The 19494-nt window shown below is 38.7% G+C and overlaps 1 protein-coding gene across 1 annotated transcript in view; it reads right to left on the reverse strand.

The window, feature by feature from the left end:
• Nucleotides 1–19494, reverse strand: part of USH2A (usherin) — a 558840-nt gene that overhangs the window by 515689 nt on the left and 23657 nt on the right. Inside the window, exons 4-6 of the mRNA XM_075204257.1 lie at nt 4596–4731; nt 2557–2620; nt 546–837 (exon numbers count right to left, since the gene is read on the reverse strand). Coding sequence (XP_075060358.1) covers nt 546–837; nt 2557–2620; nt 4596–4731 — 492 coding nt within the window. The remainder of the gene's footprint in view (nt 1–545; nt 838–2556; nt 2621–4595; nt 4732–19494) is intronic.

Raw genomic sequence — 19494 nt, forward strand, 5'->3', positions numbered from 1 at the left:
GTTAATGCTACATAAGTGTGCTGGAGAGCGGCAGCCATTTTGTTGTAGTTCAGCTCCATTTTCTGAAATACACTACTTTATCTCACTGGAAACGCTAGAGTAAATTTTATATATATATATATATATATATATATATATATAAAAGTAAAATAGCTGCATTACAAAAACTGCCACCATTTATGGAGAGTGGTAGCCATTTTCTTGTAGTGTGGGGGGGCACAGCAGAGATGTGAGAGTCCCGGTAGATCTCCCAATATTCTGGGAATCTCCACAGGTATGTAGGCAATTTTAAGTGGAAGTTCTTTGACATTTTAAACTGGGATCCCAAACTTTACTTAAAAAGTATTTAAAAGCATGACAGTCACGTACCCTAAATGCTAGTGTGACATTTTAAGGGTGCAACTCATAGGTTAAGACATTAGATCCATATTATGAGCTGAAATAAATCAATGTTCCTGCTCACAACACTAATAAGCACACCACACCCTAAGCTCACTTGAAAATTATAATCATCAGTATGAACGGTATAGTAATGATAATGTCACCTGATATTGTCCGCTGGTTAAGTCCAGTGTAATAGTGATGCCTTTGTCAATGTCTGAAGCAGACAGCAAAGAGGAGATCCATGTTGTCTGGAGATCATTATCATTCATGTACGACACTGGGTGCGCATCTGAATTCACCCTTAAGACTTTGTCTTTCGTGGCCTCATCAACTCCATTCGGAAGGCAGTAACTTCCTGTACGGTGGTCCAGACGTGGGTGACTGCCCGGGCACCGGCATTCTGACTGGATGGGCAAATGCAGAAACTTGTCAGAGAACACTTCCAAGATCTCTCTGTTGAAAAACAAAGCAAGGTTATCAAATAAATAAATCTACATCGGGAAGAAGAAACAACTGATAAGAATGAAAGTCAAAAATAGATAAATCAATCCAGTTCCTAATTAAAGGATTCATGAGTCTGGAGATGACAGAAATAAAACAGAAATAAAACCCCCCTTCTGACACATAAGGACTGGTTTAACTCTCCTTTAAGAAGACCAGGAATAACAGCAGAGTTATAGGATAGCTCTATTGAAATTGTCCTTTGGGGTGGAGTTCGGTAAGTAAAACAATAATGCTGAATATTATTTACCTGGCTCTTGGATACCTCGAAATGGGTCTCCAGATGTGTGTAATGGTTAACTCTCTCCTCTCTTTTTTGCCATTTGCCTATATCAGTCAACAGTGTTGTCAAAGCCCCTCCTCTTTGAATGGGAAGTTCTTAACATTGAAGCATTGACAACATACTGCTATATTAAAATAGACCCACTTCAGGAGGAGTGAGGAGAACACTGGAGTTCCATCGGAGGATCACTGAGACGAAGGAGAATTCCAGATGTCAGGAAAGTAATTTCAGTATTATTATTTAGCTTATTGAATTCCACCCATAATTGACCTTTCATTTTTGGGTGGAGTAATCTATTAACTGTACAGTGTCATTATTAAAAGGTCAATTACATTCTTCATGCTCAAAAACCAATTTACTATATTTTACAACTGCAGCCTTCTTTAAATATAAAACCTATTTAAATACAAATCTGTTGTTCTCCCCTGTAAAAATTGTGTGATTTTTCCCTTTATCCAACGTGCAACGATTTGTTCCACCCTCATAAACATCTGGACCTTTGACAATTTTCATCTCCTACTCATCTAGGTTGTGTTCAGATTTGGAACTGCTAAGGTCCTCGGAATGGTCACAGAAGCAGGAGATGAGGGTGCTGATCTTGTGGGAGTCAGTGACCTGGCCACACGTGGGATTGTGTTACTGGGGGTAGTGTCATGATGCAAGGAGAGAGTAGAGACAAGTGGGAAGCCACAGACTGAGCGGTACATAGGAGAAGGAGCAGGGTCCTCCAACAGTACAGACTAATACGGTCAGGTTCCTGATGCGGCTAGACTGAGCTGTCAAACACACCTCTATAGGAAATTCATTTCAGCTATACGTGTCTCATACTGTAGGTTTCACAATGTTGAAAAGTTTCTCTGCCCCTATTTTTTAAAGAGATTGGGCAATGAGAGATTTGAAATATTGAGCAGCAGGAGAAGGCAACACATGATTGGTCCAAGTCATTGCTAGCCAATCACATGTCTCCTTCTTCATGAGAAGACATGTCCGCCCTTCTGAATCTCTTTACATGAGAATGGTGAACAAATCTTTTAGAAAACAAATTTAATTGTTGCAAAAAACATAAGCATTGGCAATGCTGTGTGTGAAAGTGAACCATTCCCCTATACACAGTGAAATCAACTATTTTATGGGCTGTTCCTGTAAGCAACCTATTGATTGGCTAGGAAGCAGTGTCATCACCTAATTAATATTCAGGAGGCCTGACTTTTATCCATGAGGTACTGGTTCCTGGTGAGTTGATAGGCTATACTCTTTCGAAAGCCAACTCCGCTTTGTTTAATATATAGGTCAACATTAAGGATCATTGGCTATTACAGACTTCAGTGCTCAAGTTTGGTTTATTTTATTAGAAATAAAATAAATATAAAATTGTATTGATATATTACCTGTTTGTAAGTGCCTCCTGATATAACCGGAAATCTTGCATTCTTCCAATAAACTGTTCTGAACCTGGTAATAAAAATAACATAAATGTAATAAGTGTTACCGCATTCTCTATTTATAATATTACTCCATCTCTTGTGGAACTACAAGTCCCAGATAACCATACCAGCCTCTGGTAAGGTCTGTTAGTTCCAAACAAGACTCAAGAGCTCCAATTTGCCTGAGCTTAATCTATGGCATTGCCTAACAAAAGTAACAAATGATAACAGCAGCTTCATTCTTCACTGGAAGAATAAGATTCATATTTTCTGTGAAGAACATTTTGCACCATTCTTTATGCTGATTAGCAAGGTGGCATGGAGGCCGCCTCATTAAGCTGAAGTAATGAGCCCGTCCAAGTGCCACCTTTAATTAGCAAAGAGATAGTTACAATTGTTCTTTAAAGACGTAACATAAAGACAAAAGAGGGCTCTCCAATTCTAAGTGCCAACAGCGTGTTTTAAAGCATTTATATTTTAATTAATCACATTCTAAGGACAGAATACTGTTGTGGTACAAATAATCAGATTCCTGTGTACACAGTTATTAAAGGGCATGTTCACTTTCAAATAAATGCTGTCCGTGTCCTTCGAAAGTATTAACCCTGCACAAATACAAGCACTATCTGGCTATCTAGGTTGTTCTTTGGAATTATTCACTTTTCATAATGGGCTCCAGGTTGTCTGCCCTGATGCATAATTTTACCATTGCCATAGGGTTTAAAATCATATTGTGACACTGGCCACTGATTTCTGATCTCAGGCAGTAGTTGTAAGCACTAAAAATTCTTGTTCAAATATAATCGGTCAACTGCACACCCTAAAATATGTAGCCGTGCAGGGAGAAAAATGGGGGTAAGGATTCCACACTCCCCGAGAAACAGAAATGGAAAAGATCTCCCTAGGCACAGTGAGTGTATAAGGAAGATGTCACAGGGAAATATGTATTATAGACCAAACGTTTATTCACAATTACAAATGATGAAGAGCTCTGGCCAGAACAAAGGTGTTCCACAATCAAAATCGTTTTGATTTGTGTAGAGTAGAAACAAATAGCCACCCTCTACTAATCACAGTCAGCTCCACAGCTGAACAACATGGAGGTTGTGTCGAAGGTATATGTCAACACCCAATGGCCCTACATACTGACAAGATACAATCAAAGACAGAAATCATCTTCAGTTCTTGTAACTAATTTTTTATATAAGCTTTCTTTTTTCTTCCTTCTCTTTTCTTTCCTCTTGTGTTGCCTCTTTTCTTCTTATTTTTTCCTGCTTTCTTTTTTTTTTTTTTGCTCTGTTTCCTTTCATGCCAACCAATACAATTTCCTGGACTTGACGCATTCTCTCTTCTATAGAAACTGCTCTGTTCTCTGATTGGAAGAGAAATAATGGAAACCATTGTACATGATTGATTGGCCGAGCGGTCGATATTCTTTGATCCTTGCACATGCCTACTTTATAAGTGGTTACAGACAGACATTGAGCCCTCAAATCTGATTGTGATACCTGCTCACATCCAGGGCCGGATTAAGGGAATGGAGGCCCCTGGGCTAAGGGGGCCTCCATTCCCCCGTGAGGCCCCCCCCTGTGATCTGAGCTGCCCGACCCCCCCCCCCTTCCCCCGGCACCTACCTCCTTCTCCGGCGCGCTGTACGCTCTTTACTGAGGAGATCTCGTAAGAGTGAGACCCACGAGATCTCCTCAGTAAGGAGACTACACTGCGCCGGAGAAGGACCGCAGTGAAAGTGCTCAGCAGCACTGATCGCGCTGGGGGCGCCCCCGCCCCCGACCTATCAATACTGCTGCTGAGCACTTTCAAGGGCCCCCTGGATGCCATAGGCCCCTGGGCTGTAGCCCAGTTAGCCCTATGGTTAATCCGCCCCTGCTCACATCCCAAGTGGAATGCCTCAAAAACTCAAACCCAACTACAAATTTAATTTTTTTTAGACAAATTAAATTAATTGCCTGAAAGGGGTAGAATAGGAAGAAGAGTTTTCATACCATTGATATTTTGTCCCAGTCTTATGTAACCCTCACTGGAAATATTATGAATTGGATCAGTGAGATGTCTTGAGTCAAACGCTTTTAGATCTTCGTTAGGTCCATTGATGAAGAAACTTATCTTGGTGTAGTGCACCTGCCAGTGGAAAATAAATAAGACATACCAGTAAAGAATGCAAATGTGTGCTTCATAATTTTTAGGTACAGTGAATCAATTCAGGACAAGGAGATATTAAATTACGTTGGCGAAAGTGGAACTGGAATTCAACCACCTGGGGGTAAATGTGGGATAGATAGGGAAGGTTTGAATCATTATGAAACAGACCAGGGGGTAAATGTATCAAGCTGAGAGTTTTCCGGCGGGTTTGAAAAACCAATCAGATTCTAGCTACCATTTATTTAGTACATTCTACAAAATGACAGCTAGAATCTGATTGGTTGCTATAGGCAACACCTCCACTTTTCAAACCCGCCAGAAAACTCTTAGCTTGATACATTTACCCCCTGGTCTGTTTCATAATGATTCAAACCTTCCCTATCTATCCCACACACTAATTTTGCCTTACTAATTATGCCACCACCATGGTTTGGTTTGAAAATCTGACACTCTTATTCAGAAAGCCTTCGGTTCTCTAAGATAATCTCTCACAACTTACTTTAATCAGAGTTATTATAAATCAAATGATCTCCCCTGACCCAGGACTATCACAAACCAAATGATCTTCTCTGTTTCAGTTATGTAGCATCCCAATAACATGTAAAGTCTGACATGCGAATTTGTAAGAACAAATAGAAATTAATAATTCAAGATGGAACAATAAATCAGCATTGCTTAAGATGAAAAACACTTAACAAAAATGACAAACAAAGATATAATATAATAGCATTAAACACAGAAAAGAGTACACCCACAAATGATCAGATTTTTCTTGCTGGGAGAGCATGAGTTTGTTGGAACATTTCTCAATATGAAATTGACTCCCAAAAGTGAACAAAAACTTACAATATAAACATTCTCCAGGTGCCCACTGCCTCCCTTCTTCCACTGATGTCAGCACTAGAATGTCTGTGTAAATTCAAATTAGTTTTCTGACCGTCTATACACAATACCTTTCAAATCAGTATTTCTTTACACTGGTCTAACTTCTCACCAAAATAACCTACAAAGACGATATTATCTCCACACAACAGGCTATAAGTTTCCCTTTATTTACATACTAGACATGATTCCTGTAAGTATGATATATGAGAAAATATGACATTTTCCTGTGTCCTCATTTCTCTTCATTCAAACTTATGATCAGCCTCATGTCACAACATTGAGATGTTCTGAGAAATCAGAGAGCCATGAAAAGATGTGAGGCATATGTTTTTAGATATTATTGATGATATTAATGTACTCTTAAAAAGAGGTTCCACAAGGTTTTTGCTTTTACGACCCGTGCCATAAATTGGTACTGGGAACTTCTCTGTAGCTCTGGATAACTCTATTCATAAAAACCTTATGGGTAGAACAGAAGAATTTAGAGATAATCAAAGAGATAACAATGTTATTTGGTCTCTCCCTTTCAGGTTTTACACCATTGTTGGGAACAGAGTTCCTGTAACAAACACCAGGCTAATACTTCTATAGATTTTAAGCCATATTGGGAGTACTCTAGATATTGTCACATGAAAGGCAAAAGAGATAGGCAACCTCAAAAAGTTAACAACTGAAAATAAAACCCTAGATACACAAAGCTAATTAAAAAGATGTATGAAAAATTAAATTGGGTCAGAATATTTTATGGTTGGCCCAAACTGAAAACATGCTAAGATGGCTCATGGGAATTTGAGAGGTTTTATCATATCTTATATAATCTGCAACAACCCTTCTCTCCTAGACACTTACTCAAGGAAGTATCCTCCACTTGCCTTAGACAATGCCAGCTCCCTAGGCTTTCCCAAAAAGCTGTAGCCAAATTAAACTCTTAAACTTCACAAGAAGATATAATCAGAAGGTAAATGGTTTTACCCTTTTCTCCCTCATCACCATACACTATTTAACCTTATTTTAAGTAGTGAGTCTAGCTCTAGAAGCTATGATTATAATTATACAAAGATCAACAGCTGCGTTAGTTACCAAGCCAATGCCCTGCTAAATGACTATGTTTAACAACACATTAAAATGCAAACTGAATGGCTAAACTCCGTTCTCCCATTGTTAATCCATAATGATGGATAGACAACTAGATATAATACTAAATGTACCATAGATGTAATTAGCCAAATCAACTGTCATCAAACTGCGTCTTTTGTGATAAATTATAAGCTGTTTGACCGGATACTGGTACTTCTTGTTGCATACATTAAGGTGATTTGGCATTAAACTAAGAAATCCAAACTAGTTTACAAGACTTAATCAATGGTTTCTCTTCAGACGGTTTTGACATGACTATGCAGAGATATCTATGTTAATGAGGTTTGGGACTCTGTCTAGAAGTTGTTCCTTTTCGTTGTTGATTTCTCGCGCTCGTCCCCCCCCCTATACCTCCCTTCAAACCTTATACAAAGTATTCAATATATAATGCTTGATTTCAGGTTATATAGTGAACTTCTCTAAAATGGAGGCCTTCATATGCTGACAAATGAGAAACAACTCCTAATTAACTGTAATTGGCAAACTTGCAAAATAAAGTACCCGGATGTTTCTATTACTTGCACTTATGTTACAGATTGTACCTCAAAACTTTCCACACCCAATTACAAGGATAAGGCAGATATTAAGTCATGGAAACACAACATAATTTCTTGGCTGAACAGCATCATATCCTTGGGACTTAATGTACTTCCTAAAATACTTTTTCTGTTTCAGACTCTCCTTATACTTGTTTCCAACTCTGCTTCTGGCCAATTACAGAGGTGGCGCGCGGCAAGGGAAGACCCCTAGGGGTAAATTTATCAACCTGCGGGTTTGAAAAAGTGGAGATGTTTCCTATAACAACCAATCAGATTCTAGTTATCATTTATTTAGTACATTCTACAAAATGACAGCTAGAATCTGATTGGTTGCTATAGGCAACATCTCCACTTTTTCAAACCCGCAACTTATTATTATTATTATTATCGTAGGTTTGAAAGGTGCCACAGTGCTCAGCAGCGCTGTAGAGTAGGAAACAAAGTACATATGTAAAACAGGGACATACAAGGTAGACAAAATAAACACAGACATGAAAACAAAGGTTATGAAGGACCCTGCTCGTTAGAGAGCTTACAGTCTAAGTGGAAGAAGGCACAGCTGAAACAAGAGGAGGAAGTGTGGCTCAGAGTGGAGATTGGGACAGTTGTGAGGGTACATAGTGTGAATAGTGTTATCGAAGATAAGGTCACCTCTAAATAAGAGATGGGTTTTCAAAAAGCATCTAAAGATTTGAAGGCTGTGGGAAAGTCTGTTTGAGCATGGTAGGGAATTCCAAAAATGGGGAGCAGCACGGGAGAAGTCTTGTAGGCGGGAGTGAGAGGTGGTTACCAGAGACGAGACAAGGCGCAGGTCAGAGGTAGATCTGAGAGGGCGGGAGGAAGAGCATTTTAATAAATTTAAAAATTTGAAAAATGTATCCCCTAGTGTCAGATCAGAGGTCCTGAAAAGATAAAAATTAGCTGGTGGCAGAAGAATGTCTGATTATGTTGATTAAACACTATTATACATGATGATGGTGATGATGATGATGGCGATGATATTATTATGAAGATCATTTAAAACATGGTTTTTGCTTCCTCACCTGAACCGCTGGATCCATTTATGATGCCAAATCTGGATTTACTGTAGATTTCTTTTTAACCTTTGAACATTTCAATTGGAAGTTACCCCAGGTGAAACAATCCAGTCTTCTCCTAAAGTCTCTCAAAATCCCAATCCCAACTGTAGATAAATGCAGGCCTTTGATATATCTATAGTTTTATATATTTTGAGAATTGGATATCTGTCCCTGAGCAATGGCATAAACGTGGCATCTCAGGCTCACGGTGCTTTGAATATGTAGAAATAAGGCGCTACTAGGCCTGTGTAATCAAACCACTCCTGCCTTTTGATAGGCTCTGTCTAAGATCTAGGGGTAAATGTATCAATATGCGGGTTCTTCAACACCCGCGTGTTCAGCCTCTTCCGCGATTAAATTTCAAGCGGTGCTGCATTGTAAAGGGAAGTTAACCCTTTACAATGCAGCGCCGCTTGAAATTTAATCGCGGAAGAGGCTGAACACGCGGGTGTTGAAGAACCCGCATATTGATACATTTACCCCCTATTGTTCAAAGTAGCATTACATCTGCTCTATATAACTTGATCTTAGCATAATTTACTGTGGCGTTGGACAGTCATGAGCAGTAGCGGGAGAGTTATAAATTCCCAAAGACAGTAGGTCTGTCCTAAGGTGAAAGACTGTCAAAGAGCTCAATCTCCATGTTAATAAAAGAGAACACATAGGATTTATTATAGATGGCATTATTATATACCAGCCCAGCTCTATAACTTGTACAGCTCTGCCTTTTCTTGGTGCTGGAGTTGATGTAGGCTGCTGGGTGAACACCTGGGGGTAAATGTATCAAGCTGAGAGTTTTCCGGCGGGTTTGAAAAGTAGAGATGTTGCCTACAGCAACCAATCAGATTCTAGCTATCATTTTGTAGAATGTACTAAATAAATTATAGCTAGAATCTGATTATTTTTTCAAAACCGCCGGAAAACTCTCGGCTTGATACATTTACCCCCTGTTGGTTATGCCCCAAGATAAGTACATTTTGGGATAAAATTAAAAGCCAGATAGACAATGTTTTAGAGGACAATTCGGTTTGTCAAACAAATGGAGAAAATACCATATTATAGTGGTCAACTTGGCTATTATATTGAAGAACCCTTTCCTCCTAAAAAAAACCCTCTCTGTATTCAACTGTTAAGTTTTAATCTAGACTTCTGTATTCTCTACCTGGAACTAAAATAATATTTTAGCTATTATTCTCCTGCACATCTTCCCCACCCTTCTGACCTCTCACCTATCGACTGCCACCCCCTCATTTTTAAACAAGGAAATTAGAAAATGCTGTTCAGTGATACATTGTATACTCTTTAATGTGTAACCGGACATCTATTAATGACTATGTAACACCATAAATAAAGTATATTTAAAAAAAAAATAGTAGGGAACAATATGATAACTTATTATCTATGAATGTTACATATTTTAAGAAAATAAAATTGTTAATTATTTAGAGTAAAACAAATGACAAGATCAAATACAGCATGGATTTGCTGCTGGGAGATCTGTCAAAGAAATGGAGCCGATTTTTTTGACTGGGTAACTAAAGCGATAGATCAGATTGGATCAGTGAATATAATTACGTAGCAATAAACAGGGCATTAGAAATTGAAAATCATTGGACTTGGTAAAGATAGAAAGATAGATAAAGGTTTGGCAAAAATAACAGAGTGAAGAAGGCTGAAATCAGAGTAGAAATAAATGGTGATGTAGACCTGAGTCATTAAGGAAAGTAAGGCAAAAAAAAAGGACTAAATGTTCTTCCAGGACAAACCATGTTACAATGCAAGGGGTGCAAATTATTTTATTATTTTACACATAAGATAAATAGTGGCTGTTTTTTTCATGTAGCACACAAATACTTGATAGCTTTATGTCTACACTGAAATTTAAGGTTGATCTAGGACAAGCCCTATCCCAACTATAAATCTGTCCCCATATTTTAAATTTACATCCCTCCTCCATTGCAACATGGTTTTGTCCAGGTGTGAAGTTACTAATTTTTTATGCTTTGCGCTCCTTAATAACTCAGGCCCGTTATGTCTATAACAACAAAGGACAGAGACCTCAGAGTTAGAGTGTCACATGATATGAAGGTAAGGAAGCAGTATAGCCAGGCAGTGGGAGGAGCCAATAGAATGATTGGCTGTATAAGAAAAGGTATGACATATAACACAGTAATACAATATGAACAATACCTATTTCTACTTATATAAAGTCCAATTATTTTTAATTCTACACAATATGTATAAAAAAAATCCATTTTGAAACATTTTCTTTTACTAAAAAAAAAAGAAAGAAAACAATTTAAGATAAATAACACCAAAAAAGCTTTTTTATTCTATTATGTACATAGATTTGACAGGAGCGCAAGCAATCAATGGAGAAAATGTTTCTATTAGAATAAAATAAATCCTGGGCAATAACAAATTATATTTAGATGATTGTCGCATCCTGATTTTATTCCTTTGAAAATCACAGCACAGTCATTCAGCAGCACCGCTATAATGGTTGTGTACATATTTCCTTTAAAGAAGAAACTCGAATTGTCTCCCATTCAGATACTGAGTGATTGTTATCACAGAATCAGGTGCTATGATGAGCGATAAACAGTGCAGATGTATTAGTTAAGGGGTGTAAAATTACCATTGAATATCATTATGCTGCTTGGAGATTAGGACTTCAAACAACATTCCCGATACTACGGACACAATTTCCGTAAATTGTGCATTTTCTAAAACCATTACAATGCCGAAAATCACCACTTTAAAAGAAAAATTAAATCTATCCGTTATTATTTTACAGTTTGCAAATATCTGTTTAGGGAGTTAAACTCCCTACTTCTGGTTTTCCCATTTCACTATCTCTATGTTTGAATTTCATTAGGAAGGCTTTTAAAAACAACAAGTGTTGCTGGAATTGTATTTTATGTAATATTAATAAATGTGTATATATATATATATATATATATATATATATATATATATATATTTTTTTTTTTTTTTACAGCCTGTTACTGTCATTCAGTCCTCGACTGTTATCATTATAAAAGATACAACCCTCCTACCTTGTTATTTGTAACATTATCTCATGTTTTACAACATCTTTGTACAACGAGGAGACGACACACAGGATGAAATATAACTGGGGAAAACTTTCAGTGTAGTTAATGCATAAAAGGGATTGTGCTACTCTTTTTACTGTCTTTACCCAGCCAAATCCTGACGAACAGCCAATTTTCTTTATCACATTAACACAGCCATGAGGGAAACACATTTGTTCAAGTCAACTACACTAAAGATACCATTACCAATGCAGCATATACATGTTTTATACCGGCTGTATTCTTGGAGTATGAGAGAGCAAACAATATATTAACACCACCATGACAGTTTATTTAAGAAAAGAAAATTGTCTCCGCAGAGAGACAGAAGTTAGCAATGTATAGCTAAAGCTCACTGTCACTAATCTAATAAAGGCAATAATTCTTTAGCAAGTTTCTTTATAGCGAGAAACACTCTTGTGATAGTCCTGTCATATCATTCAAAATAAAAATGTTCTTTTATAAGTTTAACTACACCTTTGAAAAAAAAAACAATGATTTTTCTTTTATTCTTTTTGTTCCATTTTTAAATCATAACAAAAAAACTGAGAAATGCACATTCATTTTTTATTTTATATTATTTGCCATTTTTGCATTTAAAAAAATGTTACAAATTTTTTTATTTTTTTTACATGTGGTCAAATTTGGATAGACATCATCGACTTCAAATAACAAAATTGTTTGTGCTTCACGCTGTTAAGGAAGACCAGGGCACAAGATGTATTGGAACACGTACGGCGTCGGGAATAGAAACATTTATATTAATGTCGGTAACCAAGAAAGGTTAGGCTGCTCAATATTTTTTTTTTTTCCTGAGAGATAAAGAAATGGAAATAACAAATTGCCTGCGATATCCATCCACAATGGCTGTCCAATAAATCTATACAATTATATTTTGCAATTATCACTAGCTTTATGTGTCATTGATAATCACAAACAGTAGATAGAGGCTATTTTTGTATCGCCGGGCTCATAAGCTCATACATATAGTTCTGTGCCCATATGGAAAATTCTGCAGCTAAATTACATAGCCCTGTGGCTTTAGCAGTTTATTGCATAGTTTTCTAGGGCTGATTTAAGGCATAAGTAGTCTCAACTTAGAGATCACGTTTGCGACCCAGGAACTTTAACTTGCAATTATATCCCAAAAACTAGAATATGCCAATTTTTCAGAAGATAGCGGTGTATAAATAAATGCATTTATTTGTACTAGTATACATTTTGCTTTGTAATTGATTTCTTGCATATTTAGGTGAATTTTGTCAAAAACAAGGAGGACCTATCACAGCAGTCCAACTATGTCCATTCAGGTGCGTTCTACCCTTTTAGCTGCGCGAAGTGGTACGTGATGGGCCTCTCCCCTGAATGCTCAAATTATTGTCTGCAATCTGTAATAATTTAGTAAGTGCAGGATGTCAGTAGTCATCAGTGCTCCGTCCTGCCATCGATGTAATGGATCCACGGTGACTGCCATTAGTGGAGTAGGACCAGTAGAGGTTCACTCCTTCTTCTCCTTCTCATGTCCGTACTCCATTAAAGCTGTCATTAACCACAGTCCTAATACAGTGAGCACAGGTAGGAGCACAGGTGATTTGAGTCACTGTGCACTTGTTTTATATATTGGATTGAGTGGAGGGGAAAGAGCAAGGAACTGAGGTGAGCATCACATCTCTGCTACCACTGGGATAATGTCACATGAGATAAGGCTCTAAACCTGCTTCATTGGAAATATGGTCTGGTGCACATTTATTTTTAAGATAAAGCCCCTCCAACTTTTGACCCAATTTTGATTGTCATAAACTTGTAAGAATTTGGAGTCAAAGGGGGTAAATGTATCAAGCTGAGAGTTTACCGGCGGGTTTGAAAAACCAATCAGATTCTAGCTATCTGTTATTTAGTACATTCTAAAAAATGATAGCTAGAATATGATTGGTTGCTATAGGCAACATCCCCACTTTTCAAACCTGCCGGAAAACTCTCAGCTTGATACATTTACCCCAAGTTCAGAGATCTTATAAAGCTAGAGATAGCTGCAGAACATTGGCTTGATTTAAGGCTAGCAATTGGGCTGCTTGGACATAGCCTTTAAAAAGGTTTGACATTTGCGGTAGGTAATCTTTAAATTAAGTCCAGCAATAGAATTTGATTCTCTGTATTGTTTAATTTTTTACATTTTAATCCTGAAATCTTGGGACCTCCTGGCTCAAGCCCTCTTGTATCCCAGGATACTGGCTGGTGAGAATCTTCCAGATAACCCCCGTCCCATAATTAGGAAATCTAATTTTAAGACCTGATGCCTTTTTTGGCCCATTTATATATAAGAATTGAAAGAAACATTGTTGCAATATATGAAATAAGGACTTTACACTTTGGCTACTGAGGAATGTTCACTTAAAAGTAATATCCACACCTCTCACCAAGCCTGCTTTGCTGTCAATTCATTAATGTGACTTTCAGTAAGTAACAAAATAGAAGATTCACTCTGGTTTGTTTAATACTGTCTGGATCGAAATATATTCTTAGGGGAAAAGATACTGGATGGAGCAAAAACCTATATAAATCCCACTCTGCCATCACCTCATTATCTGTTTTGGATCACACAGAGTCTTAATTGACCAATTGCACCATCCTGCTCTCTCATCAGTAACAAACCACAGTCTGTTCTTAACCTCATTTACATTTTCTCTACTGTCCCAATATATTCCTAAACCTCCAGCTTCATTCATTCACCCACTTCCGCTACCATGTGCTGCAGTTACCATTAAACAATCACTGACTTCTTACATTTTTAATAAAAAAAAACCTCACCTGTTGCCATGAAAAACAAGTAGACCGAAAACCTCCTGCCCCCTGCATTTCTATAGAGGAGACAGATTGATGTGGTGTCCAATAGATGGTCTAGTGTTCAGAGGAAATAACTCCCTATGTGATCCCGTTCATTGGATATACAGGTTTGTCCTGTAATGCCAAGTCTACAAGAAATGTATCCTGGGGAGATATCATTGTGTGGGTCCATGAAAAACGCTGACACATTGGCCAGACCTTTTCTACAGAATGAATAATCTTGGACTCACACAAGTTATCCCCTCTCCTATGCATAAAAGTAGTCACACATTTGGGTGTATATACTAAACGGCGGGTTTGAAAAAGTGGAGATGTTGCCTATAGCAACCAATCACATTCTAGCTGTCATTTTGAAGAATGTACCAAATAAATGATAACTAAAATCTGATTGGTTGCTTAGGCAACATCTCCACTTTTTCAACCCCGCCGTTTAGTAAATCTAGCCCTTGATTTTGTTTTTCAGAATGGGTCTTTGGTCTAACGACAATGTCAGTGACATTAGTCAGATGCTATTTGCTTCTCAGTCCTAACTCCTCAAAATAGAACTTCACCCGTGGAGATGATCAGGTATCGTACAATGAGGACATCACTTCCCAGGCTCTAATAGCAAATCTGGATCTCTCTGATGTAACGGGTGTTGATGAGGATCCTTGTTCTCTTGTCCGTAGGGTTGTATGGTGTGCAATGTACGAGCTCCTCTTTGTATATGACCGCTCATACCACACCGCCAAGGTTTTACATGAGTATTGGGTAACTAAAGAAGAGTGGTTGCAGGTTTGAGGGGCGTTGGTAGAAGACTTGTATGACAGAGTGTAAGCTAAAACTACTGAAGAACACCAGTCCACAATCACCTGTAAGAAATCAGATTTCTTATCAACTGAGATTATGACGGCAAACAACAGACCAACTCAGCTTTTCCATATGGTGGAGAAGCTTTGCAGACCAGTTTAATAAATATACCCTCAGGATGTCATTGGACGTCTGCAATGCACTCTACCTGGGTCTCCCAGAAAAAGAAACTGCAGCACTTACAGCTGTTACAAAATGCAGCAGCCACAATGTTACCTAACTTACCCCAATCTTGCCACATAACACCTATTCTCCATTGTCTTCCCTGGATGCCTGTAGGAAGGTGAATCTGTTTCAATATTGGCTTATTGACATTCAAAGCCCTACACAACTCACTCAATTTGTTAAAGGGCTACAAATAGTACTGAAAATCTCCTATACTACATATGGGGCATAAGCTTTTAAGGGACCTACTCTTTGGAATGCTCTGCCTCTCACAGTGTGCAAGGCCTCCTCTCTAGAGAGCTTCAAGAACAGGCTGCAAACATCTCTACTTTCATATTAACTAATGCTTACCTCTCTTTTCTGTCTTCTGTTAATCATTAATATGATTCATTTATCATGCACTTTTATGCTACAAATATGAAGTGATTGGAGTCCAATTGGAAGAAACTGCTATGTACATAAAATTATTATTATTATTATTATTATTATTATTACTATTAGGCAATAAGAATGAAGTTACATTATGTAATGAAAACTACTGAGATTTTGTACAACATGGGGCATTATTATGTATGGGTCAGGAAAATATAACTCATTAATCAAACACTATTAAAACCTTGGGGTATAATGACTAAACCTTCGAAAAAGGAAAAATCGGGGTGTTGCCCATAGCAATCAATCAGATTCTAGCTATCATATTCTAGAATGTACCAGATAAAAGATAGCTAGAATCTGATTGGCTGTTATGGGCAACATCTCCACGGTTCCTTTTAAGAGGCTTTATTAAATATATCTCTTGGTGTACATACAGCTCAGGGCCCCAGATAGTCTTAATTCACCACCGCTTGCTGCTAGGTCCTGGCACTCACACAGTGCACTGTGGGGGAGGAGGGGGAGGAGGGGGGGGGGTGTACTCATATCATTAGCATGCTCTACTATATCATCAGCGCACAAATAACAAACGGGAGTGCAGATCTTATATTTGCCTCACTCATCATCATTTATTTATATAGCGGCGCTAATTCCGCAGCGCTGTACAGAGAACTCACATCAGTCCCTGCCCCATTGGAGCTTACAGTCTAAATTCTCTAACATACACACAGACAGACTAGGGTCAATTTGATAGCAGCCAATTAACCTACCAGTATGTTTTTTGAAGTGTGGGAGGAAACCGGAGAACCCAGAGGAAACCCACGCAAACACAGGGAGAACATACAAACTTTACTCAGATAAGGCCATAAGGCCAAGGTCAGGAATTGAACTCATGACCCCAGTGCTGTGGGGCAGAATTGCTAACCACTGAGCCACCATGTTTCCCACAGTCAGAGTTGTCTTCATGTCCTGTTGTGCCAAAGACATGACTGATTATTGACCGACATGGCATAGTCTAGCACAGAACATGTGTGTGCAAGTTAGACTATAAAAAGACATTTGTTATATAGTATACAAGGCCTGATTAAGGGTTCAGGCCGCCCCAAGAGAAAATGCTTACCTCTCACCTAACAAACTCGTTGTTGTTGTCAGACTCATTGCTGTATTGTATTTACATGTGCAGTTCTGCATCTACCCACCAGTGGGCGATAGGGGGATCATGTGTCCTAGAAGCCGCTGCGCTGCCTCACTCAGCTGTAAGCTGGTCATGCTGATGACTAACCTATATATACTCACCCCTTATCTGGTCATTTTAACCTGGGATATGGTTCAAAAATTATATTCTAATAACATATGAGAAGGGTCTTATTTAATCAAGGGTGAGAACATGGCTTATTGTGACTGGATAAACTTATTTCGCCACATGGTTTTGGGGGTAAAAACTTTATGGTATTTTGCTGATGACAGTAATGTGCCATCACTGAGCGCTCCTACCGGTGTCTCCTGACCAAACCAGCCACTGGCTGTTTGCTGTGTACCACCCAAGTTGTATGAGGGTTTCACCGCCAACACCAGGGTTCTGGGTAGTTCTTAGACCTGCTTCAGCACCTCTTTTCTTTCACTTATTCCTTCAGATTGCTCACTTTGGATCAGGAATGCTGGGCACTGTGCTAAGGACTCTACGCAGGACAGGCGGTAGATGGATTAGAGTGTTAGCTTTTATTTATTTGTCATAGGAACAGAGCAGGATCTCTGGCTTTTAAAAAAGCTGTTACACAGCACTAAAATGTAGAGATAATACACATTCTACATGGGCTTAAAGCTCCTTTATATACAGTTTCTACCCATAAGCCCCCTTGATTAGGCTTCTATTTAATCAATCCAAAATAACTAATCCTGGGACTCCCAGGATGCAGTGCGCCTTTCAGATTCAATTGAATCCCACTGACCCTCCAGGAAGCAGCTCTGTGGTCCCCGAACTTGGGACGGCAGCAGCGTTACCAACCTCTGCTGGGCCTTCCTCAGGCTCCTATGGCTATGGTACCTAAGAAGGGAACCCGAGGTATAACGGCATATCTCCACTGGCTTTCTCTGTCTCCACCAGACCATCAGTCATCTTCTGCAGTTTGTGCATTGGGGGTGTGTAGCAGGCCCGGTCACATTTATTGATGGCTGTGGTGCTTTATTTCACTTATGAGTTGAGAGAAGGGGAAGTTGGGGGTGGGGCTGTATGTCATATTATGGTCTCACCCCAGGGAGCTATACTTCCTTGCTACTATTAATATCTCTAAGCAAGCCCTAACAACACCACTGGTATGATAAGTTAGCAATTCAAATTCTCTGCAAGATACCATGTTAAATGACCCAGCAGCAATTATCGGTAGAGTCCAAGCCTAATAAGCCTTGTGTAGACAAAACAGCTGTGCATACAGGGCTTTATAACAGTTACATACAATATCTGTAACCACTTCATGATCAGAGATAGATGTTAAAGGGCTGGTTGTAGATCATTCCATTTTACTTTTTCCCTTTACAGTTTATTACTTTGTGCAATTCTTATTCAAGGACAGGGGGAAGGCTGGGCTGGGAGCCAGGGGGACATCTGCCCCGCGGACCGGTCCCATATTGGGCTACCTTGGGCTGGTTCACTGGGCCATTTGCATTTTTTTTTTCCTTTAAAATGTTCCTAATAGGCTGCTGAGTCAAGTCTTGCCCCCCGGGCTAAATTCTGCCAGCCCTCCCCTGTTCAGGGAGGCCCTGGTTTGTGTGATGGACCTCTACTTTTGCCATCCCTCCCCTGTTTGAATACTGCAGGTGGTCAGCAAATGGTTAACACATTTCACAACGTAGAGACAGTAGATTTGAGAACCATGCTTGAAATATCATCATCATCATCATCTATTTATTTATATAGCGCCTCTAATTCCGCAACGCTGTACAGAGAACTCATTCAATAATTATACCCCAGTGATGGACTATTCCACTGTCACATACAAACCTGTCTAACATCTACAGACCAGTCCAATACAAGTGTGCTAGTTTTGTCAATAAAACAATACTTTCCAGACCACCACAGCACGTTAATTAAACCAGCTGCCCATATAAGCACTTTACACTGAGTTACTTACTGATGTACAATGCACTCCATTGGTTAAAAAGCAACAATATGCCATATAATAAGATCGGGAATGGAAGAGACAGCTGACATCTAGCAAGTGAGTAGGCAACGTTACTCCCAGGGGCCATCCTGGTTTGAGCTCTATGTAAATGGTTGAGCAAATAAGTATACTCATCATTATTTTAATAACATATATAATGCGTAACTTTGTGTAATGTAGCATTAATAATAGAAAAGGTGGCTCTACCTTCTGCAAATGGGCCTCTCCGTTTTAAAGGACAAGTTTTCACTTGATAGTCAAACAGTTATGATGTAAAGGAGTTTCATTAAATCATAAGTACCTTAACCTTTTCTTGAAAGAACTGTAGGATTTAAAGATTTATAAAGAAATTTTGCCTGAACTAGGAAATGACTCAAATTTGACATGTATTGGAATGATAATGCTGATTTCAATAGGCATTCTAAGAGCATCCTGCTCTCCAGAGAGTAATACAGGCATGGTCTTCCCTTTGCATTTTGATTTTAAACTTTCTTTCCGAAGCTTTTAACGTGCGACTGTCTGCCAAACTGTGGGAGAGTTACATTGATACGACCGGGCAAAATAAAGGCTACAAAAAAAGATTAAGTTTTATAATTGTAGACAGCGAACCCAGAAAAGT

The sequence above is a fragment of the Mixophyes fleayi genome, chromosome 3 (genome assembly GCF_038048845.1).
Source record: "Mixophyes fleayi isolate aMixFle1 chromosome 3, aMixFle1.hap1, whole genome shotgun sequence".
Classification (NCBI taxonomy): Eukaryota; Metazoa; Chordata; class Amphibia; order Anura; family Limnodynastidae; genus Mixophyes; species Mixophyes fleayi.